Source organism: Aythya ferina (genome assembly GCF_964211825.1).
Source record: "Aythya ferina genome assembly, chromosome: 10".
Taxonomy (NCBI): Eukaryota; Metazoa; Chordata; class Aves; order Anseriformes; family Anatidae; genus Aythya; species Aythya ferina.
The window spans coordinates 9,350,861-9,366,523 of record NC_140306.1 but is presented as its reverse complement, the minus strand read 5'-3'; the positions used below and the strand labels follow the sequence as shown (position 1 = coordinate 9,366,523).

General features: G+C 71.3%; 2 protein-coding genes and 1 pseudogene across 5 annotated transcripts; all 3 read left to right on the top strand.

Moving 5' to 3' along the window:
- Nucleotides 1-70: 70 nt before the first annotated feature.
- SLC6A8 (solute carrier family 6 member 8) lies at nucleotides 71-5,109 on the top strand. The gene is made up of 14 exons (XM_084531079.1): nucleotides 71-344; nucleotides 711-911; nucleotides 1,293-1,424; nucleotides 1,896-2,178; nucleotides 2,264-2,396; nucleotides 2,611-2,745; nucleotides 2,843-2,946; nucleotides 3,028-3,152; nucleotides 3,231-3,343; nucleotides 3,418-3,555; nucleotides 3,715-3,817; nucleotides 3,908-4,008; nucleotides 4,207-4,377; nucleotides 4,778-5,109. Exons 1-14 carry the CDS (start codon nucleotides 254-256, stop codon nucleotides 4,907-4,909), a joined length of 1,962 nt encoding a protein of 653 aa, XP_084387205.1. The 5' UTR covers nucleotides 71-253; the 3' UTR covers nucleotides 4,910-5,109.
- Nucleotides 5,110-5,448: 339 nt separating this feature from the next.
- On the top strand, nucleotides 5,449-7,801 carry LOC311442404 (epidermal differentiation-specific protein pseudogene; annotated as a pseudogene). Of its 2 annotated transcripts, none has more exons than XR_014698932.1 (2): nucleotides 5,449-5,870; nucleotides 6,589-7,801. The product of XR_014698932.1 is annotated as an epidermal differentiation-specific protein pseudogene (transcript). The 2 variants fall into 2 exon arrangements; XR_014698933.1 differs by having other exon boundaries at nucleotides 5,449-6,443.
- An 875-nt stretch (nucleotides 7,802-8,676) lies between these two features.
- On the top strand, nucleotides 8,677-15,164 carry QARS1 (glutaminyl-tRNA synthetase 1). Of its 2 annotated transcripts, XM_084531542.1 has the most exons (23): nucleotides 8,677-9,008; nucleotides 10,160-10,269; nucleotides 10,528-10,603; nucleotides 10,816-10,880; nucleotides 11,022-11,075; nucleotides 11,293-11,350; nucleotides 11,551-11,622; nucleotides 11,735-11,820; nucleotides 11,941-12,027; nucleotides 12,099-12,198; nucleotides 12,299-12,377; nucleotides 12,455-12,563; nucleotides 12,637-12,767; nucleotides 12,875-12,967; nucleotides 13,065-13,202; nucleotides 13,276-13,363; nucleotides 13,452-13,595; nucleotides 13,669-13,773; nucleotides 13,909-14,001; nucleotides 14,159-14,286; nucleotides 14,491-14,557; nucleotides 14,710-14,835; nucleotides 14,935-15,164. In XM_084531542.1, the coding sequence occupies exons 1-23, from the start codon at nucleotides 8,687-8,689 to the stop codon at nucleotides 14,983-14,985; spliced, it is 2,382 nt and encodes a 793-aa protein (XP_084387668.1). In that variant the 5' UTR covers nucleotides 8,677-8,686; the 3' UTR covers nucleotides 14,986-15,164. The 2 variants fall into 2 exon arrangements, with proteins under 2 accessions (XP_084387668.1, XP_084387669.1); XM_084531543.1 differs by lacking the exons at nucleotides 14,159-14,286; nucleotides 14,491-14,557; nucleotides 14,710-14,835; nucleotides 14,935-15,164 and having other exon boundaries at nucleotides 13,891-14,001.
- Nucleotides 15,165-15,663: the final 499 nt, after the last annotated feature.

Below are 15,663 nucleotides of genomic sequence, written 5' to 3'. Positions count from 1 at the left end.
CGGGGGGCGGCGCGGCCCGGCTCTGCCTCCGCCGCCGCCCGGTGCCGCGGCGCAGAGAGCCCCGGAGCGGCCGCGCGGCGCCGGCCCCGCAGCCCGGCTCTGAGCCGCCCGCCCGGCCCGGCCCGCCCCGCCGCGCCCCGCCGCCCTCAATGAGGTTCTTCCGACTCACCTTCAAGTGCTTCGTGGATTGCTTCTGAGCGCCCCGGGCACGGAGCCGCCCCCGAGCCGCCCCCGGTCCCCGGCCCCCCGCGCCATGCCCCCCGTCCCCGCCGACACGGCCGCCCCGCAGCCGCCCGCCGCCCCGCGCCGCGACGCCGCCGCCGCCGCCGCCCCGCCGGGCTCCGGTAAGCGCGGGGCGGGGGTGGAAAGCGGGGAGGGGGCGTGGGGAGGAGGGGGACGGGGGACGGGGACGCGCGGAGAGGGATGCGGGGAGGCGCGGGGGGGGACCCCACGGCCACGCGCGACCGCGGCGCGCCCCCTCCCGCCGCCGCGGGGTGAGTCACCGCTCTGCATTGTGACGTCACGCGCCGGCCTGACATCTGACGTCACGGCCCGAGTGGGAGTGGGGGGCTCGGGGGGGAGGGGAGGGGGGCAGCGAGCGCCCTCCCCCCCCCCCCCCGCCCCCCCCACCCCAAGTCTCCGGTGCCCTTCCCCTGCCACCGACCCCATGGGCGCCCGTGCCGCTGGCGTGGGCCCCCCTGTCCCCGCAGAGGGCGCGGAGCCCCCCGCGGCGGGCGAGGAGCGGGCGGTGACGGCGCCGCTGGTGGGGCCCCCCGGCCCCCCCAAAGCGGCCGCCCCCGAGCGGGAGACGTGGACGCGGCAGATGGACTTCATCATGTCCTGCGTGGGCTTCGCCGTGGGGCTGGGCAACGTCTGGCGCTTCCCCTACCTGTGCTACAAGAACGGCGGAGGTGAGCCCCGCCGGCACCCCGGCACGGGCTGGGGGGGTGCAAATCAAGGGGGGGGGGGGGCGCACCCCGCATCCCGCACGCTGCCCTGCCGCCCGTGGGGATGCCCCCGGAGGGGTTACGGGGTTGCCCGCGTGTGTGCCGGGCTGCCCCGTGGGGCTGCTGGGGGTCCCGTGGGGGTCAGGGGCTGCGGGGAGCCCCCCGGCACCTGCCCGCCCTGACCTACATCGGCGGCGCGGCGAGGGGGAGTGCGCGGAGGCCCGCTCGCCATTCGCTGCGCCCGGCGGGCGGCGCGGGGGGGACCGGGGAGGGGGGCAGCGGGCGGCTGAGCCTGCCCCGCGTGTGCCCCCCCCCCCCCCCCCCCCTCCTCCTCCCCGGTGCCAGGCGTCTTCCTCATCCCCTACCTGCTCATCGTCTTCGTGGGCGGCATCCCCGTCTTCTTCCTGGAGGTGGCCCTGGGGCAGTTCATGAAGCAGGGGGGCATCGCCGCCTGGAACATCGCCCCCCTCTTCAAAGGTACCGCCGGGACCCCGCCGCCCTTTAAATCCCCCCCACACACACACACACACACCCTGGCCCTGCCCGGGGGCCCCCCGGCACCGTGCCCGCGCGCTGCCGCCGGCGGCTCCCTGCCCACGCCCTGCCTGCTGCCTGCACCTTGCCCGTGTCCCGTGGGCGCCCCGGCCAAGGGTGGCAGCTCCCCGCGGCGCCCTGCCCTGCCCCGTGGCTCCCCGGCTGCCGCCGCCGGCTTCCCCCGAGCGCCGCCGGGTCCCCTCCCTCCTCCCACCTCCTGCGGTTCACCACGTCCTGCCCCGGGCTCCCCGCACGCCCCAAGCCGTCACCGCTGTCCCAGCCCCAGCCGTCACCGCCGTCCTGTCCCGGGTTTCTTCCCCCCTCTGCCCGTCCCCGCCGGGTTTGGGTCGCCGTGGGTGGGCTGGGCCCCGCGCCAGCCCCCCGCGGGCTCTTGACGTCCCGGTGGTGCTTCAGGTCTGGGCTTGGCCTCCATGGTGATCGTCTTCTTCTGCAACTCCTACTACATCATGATCCTGGTGTGGGGGCTCTTCTACCTGGTGCACTCGCTGACCGACACGCTGCCCTGGGCCACCTGCGGCCACGCCTGGAACACGGAGCAGTGCGCCGAGTTCTTCCACCTGGAGCTGTGCCGGAACGCCAGCACCAACGCCAGCGCCGCCGCCACCGCCGCCGGGACCCTCAACTTCAGCTGCACCGACCTGGCCAACAAACGCTCGCCCGTCATCGAGTTCTGGGAGTGAGTGCGGGGACACGGCGGGGACACGGCGGGGACACGGCGGGGCCGGGGATGTGCCGGCGCTCAGCACTGCCCCGCTGTGCAGGAACAAGGTGCTGCGGCTCTCGGGGGACCTCAGCGAGCCGGGGGAGATGAACTGGCAGATGATTCTCTGCCTGGTCACCACCTGGGTCGTCGTCTACTTCTGCATCTGGAAGGGCGTCAAGTCGACGGGGAAGGTAACACTGGGGGGGCTGCGGTGCTGCCTCCCTCCCGTCCTCCCACGCCACGGCCCCGCCGGTCCCACGTCCGCCCGGGGGGTGCCACCAGCACCCGGGGATGTCCCAGGTCCCGGTCTCAGCGGGGCCACCTGCGGCACGAGAGAGCCACAGCCCTGCCCCACAGCCTGGCCGGGGGGGCTGGGGCTCACCAGCACCCCCTCCTCCTCCGCAGATCGTCTACTTCACGGCGCTCTTCCCCTACGTGGTCCTCATCCTGCTGCTGGTCCACGGCGTGACGCTGCCCGGGGCGCTGGGCGGCATCGTCTACTACCTGAAACCCGACTGGTCCAAGCTGGCCGAGGCGCAGGTGAGGGCAGGGGGAGGGAGGCGAGGGCCGGGAGGGGCCGGGACAGGGACACACGCTGCGCCCCCCCGGCACCCCCAACGGTCCCCCTGCGCCGCAGGTCTGGATCGACGCCGGCACCCAAATCTTCTTCTCCTACGCCATCGGGCTGGGCGCCCTGACCGCGCTGGGCAGCTACAACCGCTTCCACAACAACTGCTACAGGTAGGGCCGTGCTGCCCTCGTGGGGAGCCCCCGGCACCCCCCGGTGCCCCCCCGGCTCTCCGTGACCCTCTCTGCCCGCAGGGACGCCTACATCCTGGCCGTCATCAACAGCTCCACCAGCTTCTTCGCCGGCTTCGTCGTGTTCTCCGTGCTGGGCTTCATGGCCTCGGAGCAAGGCGTGGACATCTCCAAGGTGGCCGAGTCCGGTGAGTGGTGGGCGGAGGGGTGCCAGCCGGTACCGTGTCCCCCGTGGGGCTGGCACCGCTGACCCCGCTGTCCCGCAGGCCCTGGGCTGGCCTTCATCGCCTACCCCAAAGCCGTGACGCTGATGCCCTTGTCCCCGCTGTGGGCCACGCTCTTCTTCTTCATGCTCCTGGTGCTGGGGCTGGACAGCCAGGTACGGCGGCGGGGATGGGCGCGGGGCCGGGGCCGGGGCCGCACGCCCCCGCTGAGCCCCGCCGTGTGCCGCAGTTTGTCGGTGTGGAGGGTTTCATCACGGGCATCCTGGACCTGTTCCCCCAGCCGGGGGCCGGCTCGCTGCGCCGCGAGCTCACCGCCGCGCTCTGCTGCGTCGTCTGCTGCCTCATCGACCTCTCCATGGTGACACAGGTGGGGACGCGGGACAGCCGTGGGGACGCCGTGCTGTCCCCTCCCGTGGCGTGGGGCAGGAGCTCCCGTGGCCTGTGGGGTGTCCGTGCTGCCGGGGGGCTCTCGGGGACGTTTGGGACCGGCGGCGCAGCCCGGTGACGCGTGTCCCCGTCCCCGCAGGGCGGCATGTACGTGTTCCAGCTCTTTGACTACTACTCGGCCAGCGGGATCACGCTGCTGTGGCAGGCCTTCTGGGAGTGCGTGGTCATCGCCTGGGTCTACGGTGAGGCCGCGGGACGGGGACGGGTGGCGGGCACGGGTGGCAGGCACGGGCACCCCACGGGCCCCGGCTGTCACGTCCCTGTCCCCGCAGGCGCCGACCGCTTCATGGACGACGTGGCCCGCATGATCGGCTACCGGCCCCTGCCCTTCATGAAGTGGTGCTGGGCCGTGGTGACGCCGCTGGTCTGCGTGGTGAGCCGGGGACGCGCTCACGCGTGGGCTGGGACCGGGGCGCGCGTCCCGTGCGCGCTGCACCGCGGGCACCGGGCTCCCCCCGGCGGCTGCTGTGGGCACGGCAGGGCCCTGGGTGCTGGGCGCTGGGCGCTGGGTGCTGGGACACCCGTGGGGGTGGGATGACACAGCCGGGACCTCGCTTTCCCCCTGCCCCAGGGCATCTTCGTGTTCCACGTGGTGAACTACAAGCCGCTGACGTACAACAAGACGTACGTGTACCCCTGGTGGGGCGACGCCATCGGCTGGGTCCTGGCACTGTCCTCCATGCTCTGCATCCCCTGCACCGTCCTCTACAAGCTCCTGCGCTGCAAAGGTTCCCTGCGCGAGGTGAGGCGGTTCCCTCATCATCCCCATCCCGGTCCCCGTCCCGCTGTGACTCCTGCCCCCGGTGCTGTCTCCGTCCCACCACCACCCAGGTCTCATCGCTGTCCTTGCTGGCATCGCTGTCCCGTCCCGTGCTGAATCCCATCCTTGTCCCCACTGCCTCCTCACCTCCAGCTGAATCCTGTCCCTGTTACTGTCCCCATCCCTGTCCCCATTCCTGTCCCCATCCCGTCACCATCTCATGTTTATCCCCATGTCCCCCTCACGCCTCTCCCAACCCCATTTCCACCCCTTCCCCACCCCAATCCCCGCCCCATCCCCACCCCATCCCCGTGGGTGGGGGGCTGCCCCGTGCCACCCCCATCTCGGTGGCCCCGGTGCCGACCCCATCCCGTCCCCGCAGCGCTGGCAGCTCCTGACCACGCCGATCTGGGGCCACCACCACCTGGAGTACCTGACGCCCGAGGCCGAAGCCAAGCTCCTGGCCCCGGAGCCCCCCAAGGAGAAGACGACGCTCTTTGAGACTGTGATCTGAGCGTGGGGAGGGTCGCGCTGCTCCCGCCTGCCATAGCAATAATGCCAGCACCGCCTCCCACCCTCGCTGCCCCGCGCCCGGGACCCCCCCACACACACACACACACCCACACACACACCCGCCGCGGGGACGGGGCTCCTCGGGGACACGGGGCCGGGGCGGCCACGGGGGTCCCCGACACGGGGGGGGGGGCGTGCGGCACCGGGGGAGGGGGTGGGCTGGGGAGGGTGGGGGAGGGTGGGGGGGAAGCGAGCGGGACAGCCCCTCCCCGGTGTCCGTCCCCACGTCCCGGTGTCCGTCCCCACGTCCTGTCCCGGCCCCCCCCCCCCGGCCGGTGGCACCTCGCTCACTAACCGCTTCTGTAGCGTTTGTCTGGTGTAACCCCGACCGCCCCGACATCTGGCAATAAACTGGGAGACCCTGGCAGCCCCGCCTCGGGAAGGGGGCACCGCGTTTTGGGGAGGGGTGGGGGTGCTGAGGAGGGGGGGCTGCAGCCCCCGGGGGCGGCGCTGGAAGGGGCTGGCGGAGCAGAGGGGGCTGCGGGTGCGAGGCTGCCCCTTGCCATAAGGAGAAAGGGGGTGCAGGGGGGCAGCTGCTGCCCCATGGGGGGTTGTGGGGCTGAGCCCCAGCTCGCTGGTGCTCGCTGAGCCTTCCTGTCCCCTGGGACCGAGGGTCCCCAGCTGCCTCAGCACCTCGAATTGCCCAACTCTGGCTCCGGGGCACAGCTGGCGGTGTCAGAGGGTGCGCACCCTGCGCCTGGTGCCGGTGGTTTGTATGGGGCCGGGGCCGTGCCCCCACCTCCCTCTGTGCCCCGCAGTGGCACCGATTCCCTCCAGCAGCGCCGTGGCCACCCCAGGACGTCCCGGAGCATCCTGCCCTGCAGCGGGGTCGGGGACGTCCCCACCAAGAGGGACGAGGGGGTACAAGTGCCACCGCCTGCCCGGGCCTTCCTCGGGCGCAGGTCTGTGCGGGGGGCTGCGTCGTGCCACATCACACCACGCCGTGCCTCGGGGCTCTGTCCTCACACCCCGTGCCATGTCAGGGGCTGTCCCGTGCCAGGTGGCCGTGCCATGCCGTGCCACGCCGTGCCAGGGCCTGCACTGAGCTCCTGGTGGCACCGCGGCACGCCAGGGGCTCGTCCCCAGGTGCCACCCGGTCCCACCACTGCACCCTCTCACCCCGCCGGGGCGAGCCGGCCGGTCCTGCCCCACCGGCAGCACACTGGGTAATTAGTGCAGGCAGGGCACGGAAGCACCATTGATAATTGGCGGTGACTCGTTAGCGCTGGAGCGCCGCGTGCCCGGGGTGCGGCAGGACTTTCCGGCAGGGCTGGTCGGCGGGGCCGCCGGGCGTCCCGGTGCGGCGGGGCCGTGCGGGTGCCCGCTGCCACAGCGGGGCCGGGGCCGGGCGAGGAGGGCGCGGAGGTGAGCGTCAGCATCGCCCTCGCTTCGTGTCGTGGCACGCCGCGGCCCTGCCGCCCCCTCGATAAAAGGCACGGCCGCGGGCCGGCGTCGGGGCGCTGCCGGCGGAGACGGTGAGAGCACAGGGATGGGGATGGGGGAAATGAAGGGGAAGGGGGGAGAGGAGGTGCTGGGAGAGGGCTTTTTGCCACCTGGGCTTTCCCCACGGCCCCACGCGAGCCCGGGTGCCAGGTTTGACGCGCGCTGTGCCCCCCGCAGGGACGGCGCCCGCGGCACCATGAACCGGATCACGGTGTACGAGCGCGCCAACTTCGAGGGGCTGAGCCGGGAGTTCACCTGCGACGTGCCCGACCTGCACGAGCTGGACTTCGGGAACTGCATCGCCTCCCTGAAGGTGGTGGGGCAGCCCTGGATCGCCTACACGGAGCCCAAGTACGAGGGCGAGCCGCACGCCTTCGAGGAGGGCGAGTACCCCTCGGTGGGGCGGCCCAACAGCTTCTCGGCGCTGCGCCTGGTGCACCACGACCTGGGGGACCCCCAGATCACCCTCTACGAGCGCCCCAACTTCCAGGGGGCCTGCAAGGTGGTGACGGAGGAGACCAACCTGGCCTACGGCTACTTCAACGACCGCGTGGCCTCGCACGTGGTGCAGCGCGGGGTCTGGCTGCTCTACCAGCACCCCGGCCGCGGGGGCTGGCACTGCCTGGCCTGGCCCGGCGAGCGTTTGGCCGACTACAAACCCGAGCTGAACTTCCAGGCCAGGCTCTCCCACCTGCGCCCGCTGAGGCCGGGGCAGCCTCAGGTCTCGGCGCAGCTCCTGTGGGAGCAGAAGCGGGTGGAGGCCGAGCGGGAGGTGCTGGTGGACGAGATCGTGGGGGTGAACGAGACGGCGGCGGAGCAGGCGCTGGCGGCGGGCAGCAGGAGGGAGTACAGCACCACGCTCTGGCAGAGCTTCCACTTCAGCAACGCCAGCAGCCTGAAGGCCGGGCTCTCCTTCACGCTGGCCGTGGAGGCCTCCAACGTCTTCACGGTGCAGAAGGGGCGCAGCGAGTCCAGCACGCGGCGGGAGCGGGTGGAGGTGCAGCTGCCGGCCAAGATCCCCCCGCGCACGGCGCTGAGCATCCGCGTGCTGCGCAAGGAGGTGACGCTGTCCGTGCCCGTGCTGCTCACCCTCACGCAGAACGAGGCGGTGCGCACCGAGCTGGGCGAGTACCGCAGCGTCTCGGGCACCAACATCAGCGCCCACTTCAGCATGAAGCCTCTGCCGGCCGCCGGCACCGAGCCGGGGGACGCGGCGGGGACGGAGAAGGTGCCCGGCGGGTGCTGAGCCCCTGCCGCTGCCCTGCGCGTCCTGCGCGAGGTGTGGGGTGCGTGACTGTGGGGGCGCCTCGGTGGTGGCTCTGGTGGGCAGGACGCGGTGCCAGGAGCCCCGAAATGGGGGCAGTGAGAATAAATCCTGTCCTGAACCGCCCCACGCTGCTGCTGCTGCTGCTGGGGGATGGCAGAGGGGGGGACTGGGAGGGGACGTCGTGGGGGTGTGGGGGTGGACACGGGTGGCTGTGGGGACACAAGGGGGGAGACAGGGATAGAGACAGGTGGCTGTGGGGACATAAAGAGGGGACACTTGGGGCTGTGGGGATACAAGAGGGGACATGGGGATGGACATGGGTGGCCGTGGGGACACAGTGAGGGACGTGAACGGCCATGGGACACAAGGAGGGGACATGGGGATGGACATGGGGACATAAAGAGGGGACACCTGCGGCTGTGGGGACACAAGGGGGGACATGAGGATGGACATGGGTGGCTGTGGGGTCACAGAGAGGGATGTGAGTGGCCTTGGGGACACACGGGGATGGACACGGGTGGCTGTGGGGACACCGTGAGAGAAACACAGGGCTGTGGGGACACAGGAGGGTGGGCACGAGTGGACATGGGGACACAGTGAGGGACGTGAGTGACTGTGGGGACACGAGGGGGGACACGGGGATGGCCACGGGTGGCTGTGGGGACACAGTGAGGGACACGGGTGGGCATAGGGACACAGAGGGGGGACACGGGATGGACACGCGTGGCTGTGGGGTCCCGCTGAGGCCCCCCCCGCGCCCCCCGTGCCCGCTCACGGGGCCGCCCCCTCCAGCCCCCAGCCCCGCCCCCCACGTGGCGGTGCCCGCCTGGCCCTTTAAAACACCCCCCTCGCCTCCCCTTAAGCCACGCCCCCCTCCTTCCCATTCGCTACCCCCTCCGTGCTCTCCCCCTCCTCATTGGCCGCGGCGCGCGAGGCGCGACGCCGATTGGCTCATCCCGCCGGTTCGTCCCGCCCTCCTCCCCGGGCGGGGAGGAGGAGGGAGCCAAGATGGCGGCGGCGATGGCGGCGGAGCCGGTGGCGGCGGCGGACCCGGCGGCGGAGGCCGAGTCCGAGGCGGAGGCGCTGGGGCTGTTCACCGGCATCGGGCTGAGCGAGGCCAAGGCCCGCGAGACGCTGCGCAACGCCGCGCTCAGCGCCCAGCTCCGCCGCGCCGTGCTGCAGGCCCGCGGGGCGCTGGGCCCCCGCCTGGACAAGGCCACCGGGGCGCTGCTCTACAACGCCGCCGCCCGCCTGCGCGACCCCGGCCGCCTCGCCTTCCTCGTGGCCTACATCGGCCGCGGGGACATCCGCAGCGACCTGCAGCTCGGCGGTGCGGAGGGGCTGGGGGGGGTGGGGAGGGGTCCTGGGGGGGGTCTATGGGGGGTCTTGGGGGGCTTATGGGGGTCCTGGGGGTTTTGGAGGGGTCCTGGAGGGCTTAGGGAAGGCCTTGGAGGGGTCCTGGGGGGGTTGGGGAGTCCTGGGGGGCCTTGGGGGGTGAAGGGGAGCCTTGGGGAGGGCCTTGGGGGCTTGGGGAGGGTCCTGGGGGGCCTTATGGGGGTGCTTGGGGGACTTATGGGGGTTCTTGAAAAGCTTATGGGGGCTCTGGGGTGCTTGGGGGGGGTCCAGGGGGTCTTAGGGAGGGCTTTGAGGTGTTCTGGGGGGGTTGGGGGGTCCAGGGGAGCCTTGGGGAGGGTCCTGGGGGACTTAGGGGGGTCCTGAGGGGCTTGGGGGGGTCCATGGGGACTTAAGGAGGGCCTTGGGGGCTTGGAGAGGGTCCTGGGGAGCCTTATGGGGATGTCTGGGGGGTTATGGGGGTCCTGGGGGGCTCGGGGAGGTCCAGGGAGAATTAAAGAGGGCCTTGGGGGGTCCTGGGAGGCCTTGGGGCAGTCCTGGGGGACTTAGGGAGGGTCCTGGGGGGCCTTATGGGGATGCTTGGGGTGCTTATGGGTGTCCTGAGGGGCTTGGGGAGGTCCAGGGGGACTTAGGGACAGCCTTGGGGGGTCCAGGGGGGCCTTATGTGGGTGCTTGGAGGGCTTATGGGGGACCTGGGGGCTTTGGGCAGGACCTGAGGGGCTTGGGGGAGTCTAGGGGGACTTAGGGAGGGTGTCCTGGGGGTCTTTGGGATGTCCTAAGGGGCTTGGGGGCCCAAGGGGACTTAGGGACGGGTTTGGGAGGGCCTTGGGGAGTCCTGGGGGGCCTTATGGGGTGCTTGGAGGGCTTATGGGGGTCCTGGGGGACTTTGGGGAGTCTAGGAGGGCTTTGGGAGGGTCTTGGGGGCCTCATGAAGGTCCTGGGGAGCTTTGGAGCACCCTGGGGAGCTTGGGGAGGGCCTTGAGGGAGTCCTGGGATTGTTCTGGGGGGCTTGGGGAGGGCCTTTGGGAGGTTCTGGGGGGCCTTCGGGGGATCCTGGAGGGTCTTTAAGGGGTCCCTGGGGGTTTTGGGGGGGGGCTCATGCTGCTGCTGACGGTGCTGTGCCCGCAGCCGCCCTGCAGTACCTGCGCAGCCACCCGCTTGACCCCCTGGACGCAGCCGACTTCGAGCGGGCGTGCGGAGTGGGCGTGAGGGTCAGCCCCGAGCAGATCGAGGAGGCGGTGAGAGACGGGGGGTGAGGGGACAGGGGGTGACACAAGGGGCTGGGGAGTTTTTTGGGGGCGAAACACAAGAAATCGGGGTCCACAGGGCCGGGGAGTCTGGGGGTGGACACATCACACGAGGCTGGGGGGACACCACAGGGGACCGGGGGGTCTGGGGGGACACAAGATGGGGCTGGGGGGTCCTGGGGAGGGTCACCATATAGGACCGGGGTCCCAGCTCGCCGCTCAGCCCCGTGTGGCCGTTGTGCTCGCCAGGTGGAGGCCGTGATCAGCCGGCACCGGGAGGAGCTGCTGGCCGAGCGCTACCGCTTCAACATGGGGCTGCTGATGGGTGAGTGGGGGCAGCGGGGTCCCTGAGCCTTAATCCCCTCCTGCCTCGTGTCCCATCCCCCTTCCGGGCTTCCTCTGCCGCCCTGCTGGAGGGGCAGGGGCACCCCCAGCTCTCCGGGTCCATCCCGGGGCTGCTGGCCCAGGATTTGGTGTGGGGAGCCCCGGCCAAAAACCCCCCCGGGCCCCTCGCCCACGCTGTGCTCCCCCCTGCAGGGGAGGCGCGCAGCCGGCTGCAGTGGGCGGACGGGAAGAGCATCAAGAACGAGGTGGATCTGCAGGTGGGTGCGGGTCGGGCACTGCCCGTCCCCTGGGGGTGTGGGGCCGGGGACAGCTCGTCCTGCGTGGGTGTGGGGCAGGCTGCGGGTCACGGGGCTGCCCTCGGGCCCTGGGGCGCTGCACGGAGATGTTTTTTTTCCCAGGTGCTGCATTTGCTGGGACCAAAGACGGAAGCAGATCTGGAAAAGAAACCAAAGGTGAGGCAAGGGGGAAGGCTGGCAGCTGGGATGGTGTTTTTCTGGCTCTGCAGCCCCGGCCACCCTCGGGGCCGTGCTCTGGGCTGGTTCCCGTCCCTGTACGTGGTCCCCCTGCTCCTCGGGTGCCCGGCTGCCGCCCTGGGATGGCGCCAAGGGAGCTGGGAGGTGGGAAGGGGCGCGTTGGAGCCGGGTGCTGAGGCTGTGCTCGTCCCTGCAGGCTGCGAAGGCCCGGCCGGTCCAGGAGGAGAAGCAGAAGGCGCCCGTGGTGGAGAACGGTGAGGGCTCTGTCACGTCCCAGCCCTCTGGTTCCTGGGACGCTCGCACTGCTTGGGGCCCTCCCTTTGTCCCGTCAGGCAGCGCTGCTCTCGCACCTTTTGTCCTTTATGGGTAAAAAGTGAGGTGTCAGCAGCACCGCGGGCAGGCGGAGGAGGAGGAGGAGGAGGGGGCAGCGGCTCAGCCCCGTCTCTCCTTGCAGGTGAGGTGGGCACGGAGGCGAAATCGCTGCTGGAGCAGCTGCGGGGAGAAGCCCTCAAGTTCCACAAGCCGGGTGAGCGTGGGGAAGCCCTGCCACGTGCTGGCCCTAGCCTTGTGCCGCGGGAGGGGGGCTGTCCTGGCCCCGCGCCCCTCCCCACGTGCCGCTGAGCGCGCTGTCACCCCAGGGGAGAACTACAAGACGGAGGGCTACGTGGTGACACCCAACACCATGGCGCTGCTGAAGCAGCACCTGGCGGTCACGGGCGGGCAGGTGAGCTCGGGTCAGCCTCTGAGAGGGGGTCTGTGGGGCGGCGGGGTGGTGGGGAGGCACGGGGGGCTCCTCCCCGGTGCCCCCCTGCCGCAGGACAGCCGTCCCGTTTCCTCCTGGCAGGTGCGGACGCGGTTCCCTCCCGAGCCCAACGGGATCCTGCACATCGGGCACGCCAAGGCCATCAACTTCAATTTCGGCTACGCCAAGGTGAGCGGTGCCAGCGGGCTGCGCCCCGGGTCCCTCAGGGAAACGGCTCCTCACCGTCCCCACGTCCCCAGGCCAACGGGGGCGTGTGCTTCCTGCGCTACGATGACACCAACCCCGAGAAGGAGGAGGAGAAATACTTCACGGCCATCCGGGAGATGGTGGAGTGGCTCGGTACGGCGAGGGCTGGCAAGGTTGGGATGGGCTGGGCTGCTGCTGGGGACATCCCCGCGTGTAGGTCCCGGGGGTGGCTCCAATTTGCCCCGTCCCTCAGGCTACCAGCCCTACGCGGTGACCCACGCCTCGGACTACTTCGACCAGCTCTACAGCTGGGCCCTGGAGCTCATCCGCAGGTGGGGGTGCTGGGGCGATGGGTGGGATGCTCAGGGGACGCGCTGCTGTGTCCCCTCACCGCCTGTCCCCCCTGCAGGGGCCAGGCCTACGTCTGCCACCAGAAGGTGGAGGAGATCAAGGGCCACAACCCGCCGCCCTCGCCGTGGCGGGACCGGCCCGTGGAGGAATCGCTCCTGCTCTTCGAGGTATCCTTGCCCGGAGGTGGGTGCTTGTGGGATTTGGGTCCGTGGCCCCGCTGACGGCTTCCCTGCCCCGCAGGACATGCGAAAGGGCAAATTCGGGGAGGGGGAGGCCACGCTGCGGATGAAGCTGGTGATGGAGGACGGGAAGATGGACCCCGTCGCCTACCGCGTCAAGTTCACTCCGCACCACCGCACCGGGGACAAGTGGTAGGGAGAATCCCGGTGACTGCGGGGAGGGGTCTGCGTCTCGTGGGACCTGGAGGGTCTTGGAGGGGGTTTCAGGGAGCCCGGGGCTGAATGCATCCCCCTCGCAGGTGCATCTACCCCACGTACGACTACACACACTGCCTGTGCGACTCCATCGAGCACATCACGCACTCCCTCTGCACCAAGGAGTTCCAGGCCAGGTGAGCACCGTGCACGGCCCCGGGGCGGATTCCTGCTGGCAGTGGGGCCGTGGGCAGGATGGTGCTGAGCCAGGTTATTCCCGCGCCTTCCTCGCAGGCGCTCCTCCTACTTCTGGCTGTGCAACGCGCTGGACGTCTACTGCCCTGTGCAGTGGGAGTACGGGCGCCTGAACCTGCTCTACACCGTCGTCTCCAAGAGGAAAATCATCCGCCTGGTGGAGACGGGCGCCGTGAGGTAGGATTGGGGCCAGCAGGCGGGGTGGGGCCCGCTCGGGGTGCGTTTGGTGGTGATCCCGGTACGTTCTCAGGGACTGGGACGACCCGCGGCTCTTCACCCTGACCGCCCTGCGCCGCCGAGGCTTCCCCCCCGAGGCCATCAACAACTTCTGCGCCCGGGTAGGCGCCGTGGGGCAGGGTGGGGCGGGGGGCAGCCACCTCCCCCAGCCCCCTGGGGTGACGGCAGGCTGTGTCCCGTGTCCCACAGGTCGGTGTGACCGTGGCCCAGGCAACGATGGAGCCGCACCTGCTGGAGGCGTGCGTGCGGGAGGTGCTGAACGAGCAGGCCCCCCGCGCCATGGCCGTGCTGGAGCCCCTCAAGGTCACCATCACCAACTTCCCTGCTCCTGAGGTGAGGCTGCCACAGGCTGGGCTGGGAGCTGGGGTCCCCAGGGTGGGTTTTCACCCCCTTCCTTCTCCCCCAGACAATCGACGTCCTCGTGCCCAACTTCCCAGCCGACGAGAGCCGGGGCTCCCACAAAGTGCCCTTCCAGCCCACCGTCTACATCGAGGAGACCGACTTCAGGGAGGTGAGCTGGGCACGGTGCTCTGCGCCCCCCGGGAACGGCATCGGCGCGAGGGGGACGCAGCAGGGGGGACAAAGAGGGTGCTGGAAAGGGGAATTTGTGCTGAGCCCCCTCTTGCAGCGGTGACCTGTCTCGCAGGAGCTGGACAAGGGCTACAAGCGGCTGGCCCCGGGGCAGCCCGTGGGGCTGCGCCACGCTGGCTACGTCATTGCCGTCCAGAACGTCATCAAGGTGGGTGAGGGGGGTGGGCAGGGGCTCCCCACAGCCCCTCTGGGCCTTTTGGGGCCGCGGGAGCGGAGCCTGTGGGTGCGGGGTGCCCCTGAGCTGGGGCACGGTGCCTGAGCCCCGGGCAGGGCTGCGGTCTGACGGCTCCTCCGGCCTCGCCCAGAACGCCAGCGGGCGCGTGATGGAGCTGGAGGTGACCTGCACGAAGTCAGAGGCGGCCGAGAAGCCCAAAGCCTTCATCCACTGGGTTGCGGAGCCCCTGCCCTGCGAAGTGCGGCTCTACGAGCGGCTGTGAGTGGGGGGCTGCGGGCAGGGGCTGGCCCCCCCGGGCTGCTGCCCCCCTGCAGCCCCGTGTTCAGCACCTTTCTGCCCCTCCCGGCTCTGCCTTTCCTCCCCTCCCAGCCCTGCTGGCAGGGTTTTGTCCCCCCCCCCACCCCCAGGGCAGGGACTGCTCGTGGGCAGCCCGGTGCTGGAGGAGTCTGTCCTTTTTTCCAGGTTTTTGCACAAAAATCCCGAGGACCCAGCGGAGGTGCCCGGGGGCTTTCTGAGCGATCTCAATCCCGTGAGTGCTGCAGGAGCTGGGCTCACAGCCCCACGGGGCGGCACCCCCTTCCCTGCACCCCCTCCTCCTGCTCCCCCGGCCCCGCTGTCAGCATGAATTGGGGTGGGGGGCTCAGGGGTGCTGTGCCAGCCCTGTTTTCCCCCCCCCTCCAGGCCTCCCTGCGCGTGGTGGACAACGCCCTGGTCGACAGATCCGTCCTGGCCGCCCGCCCCTTTGACAAATTCCAGTTCGAGCGCCTGGGCTACTTCTCCGTGGACCCTGACAGCAGCGAGGGGAAGGTGAGCCCCGGGGGGGACAGACAGCCCCGGGGGACCACCCCGGAGACCCCCCCGTGGGGGGGCCGCGGGGCTCAGTGCCTCCCCCCTGCCTCTCCCCAGCTGGTGTTCAACCGCACGGTGACGCTGAAGGAAGACCCCGGCAAAGCCTGAGCGGAGCCCCCGCCGTCCCCAGCGCCACTCCCGTGCCCGGCTGTGGGGCCGTGTCCCCCGTGGGGGGGGGTCCTCAGGCTGCAGCCCCCCCCCCACAGCGCCACAGCTGCCTTAGCACAGCCCCGCGGGGCCGTGCCCCCCACCCCACGGCATCACCTCAATAAACCGGAGCATCCCAATTGTGGCTCTGCGCCCTCACTGCTTTATGGGGCTGGGGGGGGTCCTACACGCGTGGGGGGGGTCTTACACGAGTGGGGGGGACACGGGAGGGCGGGGGGGGGGGGCGTGGGCATGGGAGGGCCTTGTGGAGGGCTCCAGGGGGGGTCCCCAGCCCCGTGGGCTGCCTCAGTGTTGTCCCACGCCCCCCCCACGGGCCTGGCCGGCTCCACGCAGCCACGGGGGCGCGTGGGCACCCCATGGGGACCGCGTGGGTACCGCGTGGGCACCCCACGGGGGTTTTGTGAGCACCCAGCGGGCACCCCACACCTCAGCGGAGCCCCACGGCCCGCTCCCCACCACCCCCCACCGCCCCACCCACCCTCCGCGGCCCTCCCCGCTCCCCACGCGTGTCCCCGCCCCGCGTGGGCCCCACCCCCCGTCCCCACCCTCCCCCAAAACGGCGCCGGCCCCTTTAAGGCGCGGGGCGTGGCGCGGCGCCCAGCTCTCGCGGGACTTGCG

Excerpts from the sequence above, each read along its gene's own strand:
- QARS1 (XM_084531542.1), top strand. The coding sequence starts at position 8,687 with ATGGCGGCGGCGATGGCGGCGGAGCCGGTGGCGGCGGCGGACCCGGCG. Across the intron at positions 12,028-12,098 it reads TCAATTTCGGCTACGCCAAG|GCCAACGGGGGCGTGTGCTT; the intron begins GTGAGCGGTGCC and ends CCACGTCCCCAG. Across the intron at positions 12,968-13,064 it reads ACCAAGGAGTTCCAGGCCAG|GCGCTCCTCCTACTTCTGGC; the intron begins GTGAGCACCGTG and ends CCTTCCTCGCAG.
- SLC6A8 (XM_084531079.1), top strand. The coding sequence starts at position 254 with ATGCCCCCCGTCCCCGCCGACACGGCCGCCCCGCAGCCGCCCGCCGCC. Across the intron at positions 345-710 it reads CGCCGCCCCGCCGGGCTCCG|AGGGCGCGGAGCCCCCCGCG; the intron begins GTAAGCGCGGGG and ends CTGTCCCCGCAG. Across the intron at positions 3,344-3,417 it reads TGCTGGGGCTGGACAGCCAG|TTTGTCGGTGTGGAGGGTTT; the intron begins GTACGGCGGCGG and ends CGTGTGCCGCAG.